Below are 14529 nucleotides of genomic sequence, written 5' to 3'. Positions count from 1 at the left end.
CCACACTTCAGATTGAGCTTCCAGACAACGTACAGACAACGTGTGCTCGTACACCTTCAGAGACCGTGCTCCAAACCATCATCAATGCTTTCACTGAGGCATGTGAAAAGAGGACTTTTCCAATGCATAAATTCCTCTCCTAACTGCCCCAGCACCTTATCTCAGCAGACAAATCGAGGTGAAGAAAAGTGTCTTGGTGAAAATATTTGGGTGCAGAAAAGCATTCTGCCTCCTAGGCCTCCCAGATCTAAGGTACCTACACTCCATCCACTGCTTCTCGTTACAGCACTCCCTCCGTACCCAGCATTTTGTGTTTTACTAAACACCACCTTCAAAGTCCAGCCTGGCCTCTGGTTGAAATATTGTTTGAAGATCAGGACATCAGGCCTGGCACAGAACACACAGTGTCCAGCAACAAATCCCAGTCTCCTGCTTGGCTTTGAGGAACAGTCTACCTACAGCCAGCATCTCCAAGCACTGGAAAAATATGAGGTAAATAAAATTGCTGGAGAAACGCAGCGGGTACGGCAGCATCTGTGGAGCGAAGGAAATAGGCAACGTTTCGAGCCAAAACCCTTCTTCAGACTGATGCAGGGTGGTGGGGGGAAGGAAAGGGGCAGAAAATATTACTAATCCTGTCTTCACTACCTCTGCTGCAACAGAATGGAAGGGAAGTGTAGAGAGTCCCCTTGTATATGCCCTTGTGTATCTGCAATTTCCCTTACTATTGGCTGCCAGTCTACGAAAAGGTCCTGGAGTGTATTCACGCACTAATTCTTTCTGATATTTCCTTTCAATTTTGGAGGCCATTCAGCACATTAAGTCTATCTCAGCTCTCAAAGTAACCCCAACTCTCTCTCTTTGATGCTCACCAACTCCCTCTGACACTCCCTCCATCCACCTACACCCATGACCCACGCCTATTTCTAAACAGACTCTGTTCTGATTGTTTGACCCTAATAGGCTTTGTCATAAGGTCATACGGTCATAAGTGAAAGGAGAGGAATTATACCAGTACTTTAGAAGCTATCCTGCGAAATCATATGTATAAATTCATTTGCAAGATAAATGACTCTAAAAATGTAAAAATGTGGCCTTGTCAAACATAAGGGTTAGCACTACACGCTACGAATCCCAGCTGAATCCCGTTGTCTCATTGTAGGATATTGATCATTTTAATCTGGATTTTTAATTCATGTATTGTGTTTTTTTTTAAATATATAATTTATGATGCTTTTATAAGTGATATACTAAATTTTATATGTATTTATGATATTTTTTAATATGCAAAATGCATTTGTATGTAATGTTGCCCCTTGTCTGGACCTTGAGTCCGTAATAAAGTTTCTCCCCATAACCCCTGACACCCGTATTAATCAAGAATCAATCTATCTCTGCCTTAAAAATATCCATTGACTTGGCCTCCACAGCCTTCTGTGGCAAAGAATTCCACAGTGTACACTAGGGAGATAGGCATCGTACCCTGTACATCCTTGCTCGTCGCTCCTGTGGGACTGTGCTGGGAGGGGGGGGGGAGTGTGACCCCCAGATGGCACTGGAATCTCATCACACATTGCCCGTGTTGCCCAAGAGAATCCTCCTGGGAAACCGATGGTTGATGACCAGTCAGTGGCTGTCGCAAGCTTTGCTCTCTGTCCTCCTGTGGAGGGAGGCAGATGCAGGATGGGCCTGGCTCTGCACAGTGATGTCCGGCATTGACACCACTCCCGCAGCATGGTCTTGACAGGCGAGTGACTGGCCATTGATGTCCTTGGGTCAGTGCTGTGGTGGTGAGCACCTTGTTCAGCAGTGTCCATACATAATGAACACCACTCGTGCCAGTGGTCAGTGTAGAGCATGTCCCCAATGCACTGGTCAGTGTAGAATACATCCCCACCCTCCTTCTTGTGGTCAGTGCAGAGCATGTCAAGTGTTCCAGTGGTCAATGTCGAACACATGGTCAGTGTCCAGCATGCCTCTAAATCCCACTGGTCCGTGAGGAGCACATCCCCAGTGCCAGTGGCAATGTGGAGCACATCCGCAGTGTGAGTGGTCAGTACAGATCATGTCCCCTCTGCTCGTGGTTGGTGTTCAACACATCTTCAGTGCCAGGGTCAGGTACATGTATAGCAAATGTTTATTGGGATATGGGGCAAACATGGGCAAAAGTAGGCTCAGGTATGCACCTTGGTCAGCATGTTGGCATTGGGCTGAAAGTTTAACTTTATAACTCTATGTATAACTGTATAACTCATCATAGTTTAGCATCCAAATGTAGAACCCTGTTCCTATGTTCCCTTCACACCCCTTCATCACTCCAACCTTAATCCTACCTATTCCACCTCCTTCCTTCCGGAAATATGTTCAATGATTTGAACTTCACTAACATCCGTAGAAGAGAATTCCACAGGTTCACCACTCTCGGTGTAAAGACATATCTTTGAATCTCAGTCCCAATTAATTTATCCCTTACTCTTAGACTGCAACCCCTGACCCTGGGCTCAATGGCCATCGGGAATATTCTCCCTGCATCTATTCTGTCTAGTCCCGTGGGAATTTTGTAGCTTTTGTATGTGGTCCCCTTTCATTCTGGAAATAAAACGTGTTCTGCATTGACAACTAGCATTAATGCCCGTATTTTGTTTGCTCCAGACCTTCTTAATCCCTTCATCTTCCCATCCAACATTCTTCTCCTCCATAAACCTAACTTCCGAGAGTCATCGTGCTATACAGCACAAAAACAGGCCTTTCGGCCCAACTCGACCATGCTGACCATGATGCCCACCTGAGCCTACATTTGCCAATGCTTGACCCATATCTTTCTAAACCGTTTCTATCCATTTACCTGTCCAAATGTTGTGTAGACATTGTAATTGTAACCTTCTTCCACCAATTCCTTTGCAGGTCATTCCATATACCAACCACCCGCTATGTTAAAACTCTGCCCCTCGGATCCCCTTTAAATCTTTCCTCTCTCACCCTAAACCTATGCCCACCAATTGTGGACTCTCCTACCTTGGGTAAAAGACTGTGACCATTCCTCTCTTTTCTGCCCGTCATGATTTTATACGTAGATCTCTATAAAGTCAATAACAAATCTCTCTACCGACGCTCAAGGGAAAACGTCCCAGCCTATCTGAAGCTCTTCATCAAGCTCTCCAGCTTCATCCCTTTATATCTCTTCTGATTTCTAACCCTTTCATTCTTCCCACCTCCCGCCTCGCCGTCTGAGTCACCAAGTTGCACAATTGGTTTCCCTGTTCTACAGCTTGAACCACGGAGACCCAACAGTTTCCAGGCATCTTGCCAGCGCTGTCTCGGGAAGAGGTTTTAATTTAACCTCAGCCTTAGGCTGACAGCACCCCACATCGTTGCAGTTTTGAAAACATTTCAAGTTGAATATTAGATTTCCAAGGTTCAGCGACAAACTGGGATCTGCTCCTTGGAGTGGGCTGCAGTTCCATGTCCACAGGTTGTGGGCGAGGAACGCAACGTACGCTCCCCTGGGAAAATGCCGCGGGTTAGTTCAAAGAGTCGCACTGATGCCCAGATGTTGGGCATCACTCTTTTTGAATGCCTCAGTCTGCCTTTATCTCAGGCAAAGAGCACAAACATGCGTAACAGTGTACACAGCCCCTACACCCAGTCAGCATGAAATACAGGAAATGGCCAAACAAACATTCCATTGGTGCTCAAAGGGTTGACACTCAGAAACATGGATTGTCATTGGACACATGGTTGCTAAAGACACTCTGCCATGTAGCAAAGGGATGGTGTCAGCCTTTGAAGGCTCATTCCTCACTGAAGCCTGACCCCAGCCATGGCTGGCAGGACTGACGGAAGGTGTCAGGATAAGGCCATCTGGGCGGAAAGCCAGAGGGGGTTCCTGTGAGCTAGGGATTGGGAGGGAAGAACTGGGAAACATGGGGCAGCTTGGTGAGAGGTGGCCCCATCATCTCCTTCACACGTTAGAGTGCCTACTTGCCTCAGCAACAGCGAGGCACATTTCTAGTCCCCTGCAGACATCAGGGTGAGTCGCTCCACAGCAAGGGCAGTGGTTTCCGCACAGTCATTCCATCAGGGACACATTGGTCTTGGTTTATATTATTTCCATCTCAACCGAGATGCAGTGAAAGATGTTTGCATGTAATCCAGCTATGCATAAATTATCTATACATGAGTACAATCATAACCATGCAGAATGTAATGTTACAGCTACCGAGAAAGTGAAGACAAAAGTAAGCAAGCGAGGATCGCAGCGATGTAGATTGGGGGAATAGGAATACGCAGAAGGAGGGGGACACCTCACCTCACCTCACCTCACCAACCATCCACGTCCTGCCCCACCAGTCTGGCTTTCCCACAAGGGCCTCATCAACCACCTCAGAATCTCACCAAAAAACTGACCACTAACAATGTGTACATAAAAAAAGGCAGAAATAGATCGATAATTTCTCAATAAAAGCTCCTTTGCTACCATGCAAAGTACACGTGATAATTGGCCTTCAAACTCTTCCACAGAGGTGAAAGTCTGGCCTTTCTCCATAACCAGAAGCCAATTTGTGAACAAATAAAATTGGTGAAAATACAGCACATCTGCTAATTAGGGATATTTTGAAAGGGATAACAGCTCACAGTAATAATCAGCAGTTCTGACATTTTGGGATGATGGATCTGGCTGGAGGGAGCTGTGTGACTAATTGAGGCAGTTCTAAGGACGTGATTTTACAATTGCTCTGTGTTGCTGTGTCCGATTGGGACGTTAAACCAAGCTGAAACAATTCCTTGGAGACCAGTGCAGGGCTTTGCCCTATCTCCTGGCAATGCCCCTGCTTCAGCTAACAGCCACGAAGCAGATGATAATCCTGCCTGCACCACCAATCCATGGGATCTCGATGTTCGCGCATTGGCTGCCTTGTTACACAATCTGCAAAGCACTTCCCTGAGTTTAACACCCCTTTGTGTGCTTCCGAATTCATGAAAAGTACTTTGGGAATTTGAGTGGTTCTTTCGGCTTCACTGAGCTCAGTGTGTCGACTGTTGCAGGTTCTAAATATAAATGCAACAAGCCCTGGCGATGCACTGTGACTGCTCTAGCCTCCAGCTCTTTCATCATTTTCAAGACCACCCAGGACTACCAAATATGTCATCAGACAGAATCTTCCTTCTTGCTGCTCACCCTGATATATATTGTGGAACCGGGGGAGATTGCATTCTATATCCAGGTTTCACATTCATTCAGAGATTAATGCGTCATAAAGTCGCAATTCCGATGATTCAAACTCTATTTATATTTAAGATAAAAAGAAAGTTTATAATTAAAAATAAACTGTTGGAGGAACTCAGCGGTTCAGGCAGCATCTGTAGAGGAAAGTGGCTAGATGATGTTTTGTGTCAGGACCCTTTTGTCCTCCACCTATCACCTCCAGCCTTGGTTACTATCTCCACCCACCCCTCTCCCACCAGACTCGTTTACCATTGATCCCCTCCTCACCCGTACCCACCTATCACTTTCCAGCTCTTACCCATCCCTTCCCTGCACTTCATTCTACCTGCTTTCTTCTCTCTACTGCATCAATTTGAAGAAGGCTTCCAGCCTCAAATGTCACCTGTCTATTTCCCTCCACAGATGCCGCCTGACCTGCTGAGTACCTCCAGCAATATGTTTTTGCTCAGCGTTTCAGCATCTGCAATCTCTTGTGTTTCCAAATGTTTAAAGATGTTCAGTTTCAGTAATTCATTGACTTCTGTCTTATTTCTAGGATACCTCTGGCCGCTACCTGTCAAACTTTGCCCGATATGGATTTATTTTGATGTATTATTTTCAACTGCATCTATCATGCACTTGTGTGCAATATCTTTAGATCGCTACATTGCGATTCGGAATCCTATCCATCACAGCCGCTTCAACTCCAGAACAAAGGCATTCCTGAAAATAATTGCCGTTTGGACAATCTCAGTTGGTGAGTACACAATATCTCATTATCCAGAGACAGATTTACCAGTCTACTCATTGTTTGTCTTTTCTCCCCACCTTCTTCCCTTCCCTGAATAATGAAACATATAATGTAATATAATTACAGCCTCTAATTTTTATTTTAAACCGTGACAGTGGGTAATAAGTAGTCTGATGATAATGCGAGACTAACTACACCTCTGAGGATGGTAATCAGCCTGGTAATCAGGCACTGTGGGGACAGATATAAACAAAGGATTATTTTAAGCTGGGTCATCATCCAATAGTTCAGGCTAACTCACTCGTAGAGCTCGCAAAGGCTGCACACACCGTGAAGATAGGAGCAGCTTCATCGGCCTCAAGTTCAGACAACTGGTGGCTCCATAGGACTTTAGTGCTGATGTCCAACGGGATCGAGGGATGCAAACTTTATGGGAAATGTATGAAAGAATGAAGGGGTGTCATTGCACTGCGAGCCACTTTTCCTGATCCCTGGACACTGTTTCCCAGTCACTGATGTGGCGTGGCGTGGTGTGCTCTCTGTCATAATGTGTAATGGAGCCAGATGTGTGCGGCAGTGAAGCAAATGGCAGAGCCAGAGATTGGTGGAACCACATACACATGAGGAAGCCATTCAGCCCATTAAAAACTGTCCCAACCCAACCCGAGTTGCTTTGACCACTTTGATCAGCCATGATCACAATAATAATAATAATAATACATTTTATTTATGGGCGCCTTTCAAGAGTCTCAAGGACACCTTACAAAAATTTAGCAGGTAGAGGAAAAACATGTAAGCGGAATGAAATAAATAGTAGAGACATGACTAGTACACAAATTAAAGACAGAATTCAATTCAAAACACAATATGAGGCAATTCAAGCACAGATGAAAAGGGAGGGGGACGTGGGGCTAAGGATAGGCAGAGGTGAAGAGATGGGTCTTGAGGCGGGATTGGAAGATGGTGAGGGACACGGAATTGTGGATCAGTTGGGGGAGGGAGTTCCAGAGCCTGGGAGCTGCCCTGGAGAAGGCTCTGTCCCCAAAACTGCGGAGGTTGGATTTGTGGATGGAGAGGAGACCGGCTGATGTGGATCTGAGGGACCGTGAGGGTTGGTAGGGGGAGAGGAGGTCAGTGAGATATGGGGGGGGGGGGGGGGGGGGGGGCAGATGGTGGAGGGCTTTGTAGGTGAGGACCAGGATTTTGTAGGTGATCCGGTGGGAGATGGGAAGCCAGTGAAGTTGTTTGAGGACTGGAGTGATGTGATGCCAGGATTTGGTGTGGGTGATGAGTCGGGCGGCTGCGTTCTGGACCAGTTGGAGTCGGTTGATGTAGGTGGAGCTGATGCCAAGGAGAAGTGAGTTGCAGCAGTCCAGTCGGAAGGAGTGAATGGCGGTGCTGGCTCGAAGGGCCGGATGGCCTCCTCCTGCACCTATTTTCTATGTTTCTGTGGTATTATTCCTAGTCAGGGTTTTTTTTCCAGAAGTGAGCCTCATTGTAATAAAACATGTGCCAAAATGAGTTTAGTTTTGTGCAAAATACACAAACAGACACAAAATGCTGGAGTAACTCAGCAGGACAGGCGGCATCCCTGGAGAGAAGGAATTACAGCATTTTGTGTCTACCTTCGGTTTAAACCAGCAGTTCCTTCCTACACAAACAGGCACTGGTTGGTCCAATATATAAATGACCATTCCTTCAATAAGGAGCCCAAAACTACATGTCTGGCTCCACGGAAGCCTTTGTGCATCAGCAGAATGACTCCCTGCACTCCAGGCCCCTGCAGTAGGGAGCAGGAAAAACCACCTTCACTGTTGTGGCTACAAACTGACTTGCTGAGCACCTGGTACCAGTGCCGTGCATTTCTCAGCACACCAATAGTTGTTTCATTCTTCATTGCCCAGCGTCTCAGTTATACTGTGTAGGAAATAACTGCAGACATTGGTTTACACTGGATAGACATACAAAGCTGGAATGGCTCAGCGGGTCAGGCAGCATCTCTGGAAAAATAAAATATGTGATGTTTCGGGTCGAGACCCTTGAGAAGCTTTTTTTGTATAGTTATACTGTTCACTGCTGCCAGGAAAATCCCAAGAACGTGCGGCAGGAGTTCCATGGAGACTTTATCTGTGTGGTATAACTCTAAGACTTCCAACATTTAGACAGTTAGGTACGGAGAAAGGAAAGGTGACAAGGAATGTGGATCAAATGCGGGTAAATGGGACAAACTCAGAGAGGCAACTTGATAGGCATAGTGGTTAAGAAGGAACTGCAGACTGGAGAATCGACTTTACCAAAAAAGCTGGAGACTCAGCGGGTAGGTACGGAGCGAAGGAAATAGGCAAAGGTTTCGAAACAAAGAATGTGGATCGAAACGTTGGTATTTCCTGGGACCAAATACTCTGCAGAGGCTCCACTTTTAGGCTTGATAGGCATGGTGATATCCACCGAATATCCTGCTTCTGTGCTGAATAACTCTATGTCCATTACTGGAGACAATGGGATTGTTGTAGAACAGAGAGATTCAGAGCAGAAACCCACCAAGCCCCGAGAGATTTGTGTTGGAGATACCACGGTAAAATGGTCTGGAGTCAAGTCATTAGGTGGAGAATGAGCAGGAGATCTGAACAATTATATCAGGAATGTCCTCAGGGAGGCAACTTGATCAGCATGGCTGAACGGCCTGTTTCTGTGCTGTAAACCTCTGTGACTCCGTTTCTCACAGAAGTCACTGAGTTGTAGATGGATTGTCATATCACAGGGCTGCCAGGAGCACGATGAGCTGAATGGCTCCTTCTGCTGGGTCTGTATTGTCAGGCAACTGAACATTGATAGTGTGGTCCTGTCCTGCACTGTGTGGGATTGGTGGCCCAATGATAATCTTTTGTGATGACAGGAGCATTGATTTTGATGTCCACTTGATTATAAGCAGTGGGCAGCATGCCCATAACACACGGTGTGTACTGTGATTCAGGATCAATACATTTAGCTGTACCAATAACCATCTTCTGCTGTTCCTGCCACAGAACAGTGACAGGGGAAATTAACAGGAGCCCAAACCACAGGTGTGCATGACTGCATTGCCCACACCATATGCAGCAATCATAGAAACATGTCATAGAACATAGAACAGCACAGGAACAGGCCCTTCAGCCCACAATGTCCATGCTGAACATGCTGAACATGTTGCCAAGTTAAACTAATCTCCTCTGCCTGCATGATCCTTGTTCCTCCATTACCTGCATATCCACGTGCCTACCTAAAACCCTTTAAGTGCCACTATTGTATCTGCAAAGAACAAAGAACACTGAATATAGAACATAGAAAGTGGAATATTGAACACAGAATACAGAACATACAGTACAGAACACAAATCAAAGAACACAGAACACACACCATTGAACATAAAACACAGAACATAGAGGAAAGAACATAAAACATAGAACAGTACAACACACGAACAGGCATTTCGACCCACAATGTCTGCACCGACCTGTGTCCGGGTCATTCCAAACTCTGGTAGAAAAATGAAATGCTCTGTCATGTTGCAGCAAAGAACTGTAGCTAGCTTGCCCACTGAATGATCCCATATACAGCAACTAAACCAGTGGATGCAGTTAATGTGCGATGAAACCTGGCAGGAATCCATATGGTCCCAGGGAGAATGTGGAAACTTCACACAGTCAGCGCCCGAGATTGTGATTGAACGTGGGTTGCTGGGGCTTTGAGGCAGCGGTTCTACTAACTGCACCACTGTACCATTCATCAGCAAGGGGAGGTCCGCTCACTCTTCTGGGTCCCCGAGTGTGTCTCCCCCCTTTAGAACAGACACAGCGGAGGCTGCAGTGTTAACATCTGCAGCTTAGTAAACCAACTAACCAGGTCAAAGGAACAGTACTGTACACTGGTATGTAATGTTGCAAGTGTACAGGACATTGATGAAACCACAGCTGGAGTATGGTGTGCAGTTCACTTTCCCTGCTGTGTGGAGGTTGTGATTCAGCTGGGAAAGGCTGGATGGGCTGGGTATATTTCCCCTTGGAGAAGAGTCTTCAGATGGGGGAATTATTGGAGAAGAGTCTTCAGGACAGGATTGATTTGCCATTTGTAAAAACATAAAATTATTAAGTTTTGTGCAGAGGAGATCCTGTCTCACAAATTTGATAGAATCTTTTGAGGAAGTGACGAAGATGATTGATGAAGGTAAAGCAGTGGATGTTTTCTTCATGGACTTACGCAAAATATTTGATAAGGTCGCTCATGGTTTTTGTAGATTAAGCATCATGGGGTCCACAGTGATTTGGTAAATAAAATTGGTTAACCACAGAAAACAGAAGATAGCGGTGAAGCAGTGTTTTCTGACTGGAGGTCTGTGACCATAGAAACAGAAACATAAAAACATCAAAAAATAGGTGCAGGAGTAGGCCATTCGGTCCTTCGAGCCAGCACCACCATGGCTGATCATCTAAAATCAGTACCCTGTTCCTGCTTTTTCGCAATATCCCTTGATTCCTTTAGCCCTAAGAGCTAAATCTAACTCTCTTGAAAACATCCAATGAATTGGCCTCTGCTTTAACTCCATAATTTTGCAGACGGCACCACCATAGTAGGCCAAATCTACAACAATGACTAGACTGAGTACAAAAAAGAGATAGAGATCTCAGTAATATAGTATCACGGCAACAACCATCCCCTCAATGTCAGCAAGATGAAGGAGCTAATTATTGATTTAAGGAAATGAGATTGTGTATATGCCCCAGTCAGTGGAAATAGTCGAGAGTTTTAATTTCCTTGGCATAAATATCATCAACAATTTGGCCTGGATCAACTGGATATCGCAGCTATGGCCAAGAAAACGCATCAACGCTTTCTCTGTCCTCAGAAGACTAAGAAAGTTCAGCATGTCTCTTCAGAAAGACTCTTACCAACATCAACAGATGCACTGGGACACATTACATTCTCGGTTTGGCAAAGGGTCTATCACAGACCACAAGAAATTGCAAAAGGTTTTAGTTGTAACCCTTGTCCATCACACAAACCAGCCGCCCTGCCATCGATTCCTGCCATGCTTCATGCTGCCTTGAGAAAACAGCCAGCACAATTAAGGGCCACTTTAACCCCAGTCTCTTCATCTTCTCCCCTCTCCATCAGGCAGAAGATACAAACGTGGGAAAGCACATATCACCAGATTCAGTAACATTGTTGTTTGTGCCCTTTGAGAGGAATTTAAATAAAACAGGCAAAGAATGGAGAGATATGGACTCTGTGCAGGCAGATGCCAGTGTCATTTTCTATTATGGTTGGCACAGACATGTTGGGCTGAAGGACCTGTTCCTGTACTATATTGTTCTATGTTCTGAATTCCTCTGAACTTCACTCACAGCCTTTCTCCATTCAGATAACAATCTGCCTTTTGATCCCTTTTCACTAAAGTACATCTTACACTTGCTACGTTAAACTCCACTTACCATGTATTCACCCAATCACACAATCTATCTAAATCCCATTGCAGAATTGCAATTCCTTCATCTTTTTGATTAATGTCTTTGGCACTTTGCCAACAATAGATGTTAAAGTAACTGACCTATCTTTCTCATCTTCTGCTTCCTCCTTTAAAAAAAAGAGCCACGTTGCTTGTTTTCCAATCTACACTCATAGAATTTAATTGAGTTTTGATTGGAAATGAGCCCATCTGTTATATTGGGGATATTTGTAGTGTCCTCGACGGTGAAGACTGGTGCAAAACATTGATCCACCATAGCTGCCATCTTGTTGTTTCCTGTTATTAATTCACCATCCTTATTCACTGGAGTTCAAACCTACCTTAATAGCCTTCTTCCAATTTATCTCCCCACTGAAACTCTTACTGTTTGGTTTGATATTTATTTTTGGTGTCATACACAAACTTATTAACTATGCCAACCATGTTCTTAACCAAATTGTTAATGTAGATGTCAAATGGCAGTGGACCTCGCTCCAGTCCCTGCAGCACACCAATAATCTGAATAACAATCTTCCACTACCACCCTCTGAACTAAGAGTTAAGGCAAGAGTGTTTAATTGTCATTTGCTCCGGGAACGAAACAATGAAATTCTTACTTGCTGAAGCTTTATTAACCCATTAACACAATAGGAAAAAAATACTATAATCAAAAATACAATGAATTAATAATCAGTAATACTAGATGACCAGGTTATAATAGTGCAGAACCAAAGTATGCAGTGCCACCTAAACAAAGTTCATAGATCGTTGATGACGCCATCACAGGGTTGTGGTTTGGGTTGCGCAGTGTGATTGAATAATAATAATAATAATAATAATAATTTTATTTATAGAGCACTTTAAAAACAAACATGGCTGCAACAAAGTGGTGTACATCACTAATCATTGACAAAAAAGTTAATACACACCAAAAATAACAATCAAAAGAAATAGTAGGAAAAGACATGTAAAATAAAGAAACATCAAAAACACCACAAACAGAAGCAAAGCCTCAGGCATGGTCAAAAGCCAGGGAGTACAAATGCGTTTTAACACTGGATTTGAAGATGGACAGTGAGGGGGCCTGTCTGATGTGCAACGGCAGGGTGTTCCAGAGTGCCGGAGCAGCAACAGAGAAGGCTCTATCCCCTCTGAGCCTCCGATTAGACCTCGGTACCTCCAGGAGCAGCTGACCAGCTGACCTGAGGGACCGGGCAGGAGCGTATGGGTGGAGCAGCTCAGAGAGGTAAGGCGGGGCGAGCCCATTCAGAGATTTAAAAACAAATAACAGTATCTTAAAATGAACCCGAAAGTGCACCGGGAGCCAGTGTAGGGAGGCCAGAATTGGCGATATGTGCTCCCTCTTTCGAGTCCCTGTTAAAAGGCGAGCAGCAGCATTCTGAACCAACTGGAGACGAGCCAGTGAAGAACGAGCAACACCAAAATAGAGCGCGTTACAGTAATCCAGCCTAGATGTAATAAAGGCATGGATTACTGTCTCAAAATGCTGCCGCTCGAGAATGGGCTTCACCTTCGCCAGCTTCCTTAGGTGAAAGAAGCTGGACTTAACCACCGCGCATATTTGGCGATCTAATTTAAAGTCACTGTCCATCCTAAAACCCAGGTTCACAACTGTTGGCTTCACGTACCTTGACAATGGACCTAAATCAACAAATGGAGGTTCACGGCAGCCATTGGGATCAAATAAAATCACCTCTGTCTTCTTTTCATTAAATCCAAGAAAGTTTAGGGCCAACCAGGACTTAATGTCATCAAGACAAGACAGAAGCGATTTTACAGAAAAGGCATCTTATCTGAAGACCCTGAAGGTTGCTGGAAAGAAGCTGTTCTTGAACTTTGAGGTCATGGTTCCCAGGCTCCTATAACTTCTTCCTGATGGTGCCAGAGAGATAAACGCATGGCCACGGTGGTGCGGGTGTTTGAAGATATTAGCTGCCTTTTTGATCCCTTCGTTGGTGGGGACATCAACATCCCTGCTGGACTAAGCAATAGTCACTTCTTTCTGCAGCCTCCTTCGTTCCTAGGTGTTTGAGTTACTGAACCAGACCATGATGCAAACAGTTGACATGCTCTTAACATATACCTGACAGATTTTTAAATCTTTACTAGCTACAGGTGAGGTGCCAGATTACTGGAGGCCAGTTATTGTGTTATTGTTATTCTCGACAGACAGTGGGGATAAATGGGTAATTACAGAACAGGTGGGGAAGTTACTGTAAGAAAAAATTGAGAGACAACATCAACAGTGGTGGAGGACACCAACAACATTGCCTGGCCTGGCCAACCCGTGCAAGCCAAACCCATTGCCGCCGCTGGGACAACGGGCCTTTATCACCAAGTTTTCACTCAACATTTTTAACAACTTTAGACGAATCATAAAAAATGCCAGAAACGTGGCTCACTGTAATCTATTCCTACACTCTTGCACTTAAATATGATTGTGACTATGTCATAGAGTCATACAGTGTGGAAACAGGCCCTTTGGCCCAACTTGCCCATACTGACCAACATGCCCCATCTACACTAGTGCCACCTGCCTGCGTTTGGACCATATCCCTCTAAACCTATGCATTCCATGTTTAAATGCTTGTTAAATGCTGCAATAGTACCTACCCCAACCACCTCCTCTGGCAGTTCATTCCATTCACCCACAACCCTTTGTATAAAAAGTTACCCTCTCGTGTTCCTATTAATTCTTTCTCCCCTCACCTAAAAATCTATGTCCTCTGGTTCACTATTCCACTACTCTGGACAAGAGACTCTGTGGGTCTACCCAATCTATTCATCTCATGATTTTGTACACCTCTATAAGATCACGCATCACCCTCCTACGCTCCAAGGAATAGAGACATAGCCTGTTCAACCTCTCCCTATAGCTCAGACCCTCAGGTCCTGGCAACATCCTCATAAATCTTCTCTGCACCCTTTCAGTTTGACCTCCTTGCTATAACATGGTAACCAAAACTGAACGCAGTACTCGAAATGTGGCCTCACCAACATCTTATATATCTGCAACATGAACCCTCAACTTCCATACTCATTTTTATTATTTTGATCCTTTTCCCCCTT

The 14529-nt window shown here is 44.8% G+C and overlaps 1 protein-coding gene across 1 annotated transcript in view; it reads left to right on the top strand.

Annotated features, from left to right (window-relative positions):
* LOC129702791 (5-hydroxytryptamine receptor 2A-like) overlaps positions 1-14529 on the top strand; it is a 49742-nt gene that overhangs the window by 18455 nt on the left and 16758 nt on the right. The window contains exon 2 of the mRNA XM_055644772.1: positions 5763-5963. Coding sequence (XP_055500747.1) covers positions 5763-5963 — 201 coding nt within the window. The remainder of the gene's footprint in view (positions 1-5762; positions 5964-14529) is intronic.

Source organism: Leucoraja erinacea, chromosome 13 (assembly GCF_028641065.1).
Source record: "Leucoraja erinacea ecotype New England chromosome 13, Leri_hhj_1, whole genome shotgun sequence".
Classification (NCBI taxonomy): domain Eukaryota; kingdom Metazoa; phylum Chordata; class Chondrichthyes; order Rajiformes; family Rajidae; genus Leucoraja; species Leucoraja erinaceus.
The sequence above is the reverse complement of the archived record's forward strand: the minus strand, read 5'-3'. Positions and strand labels throughout refer to the sequence as shown.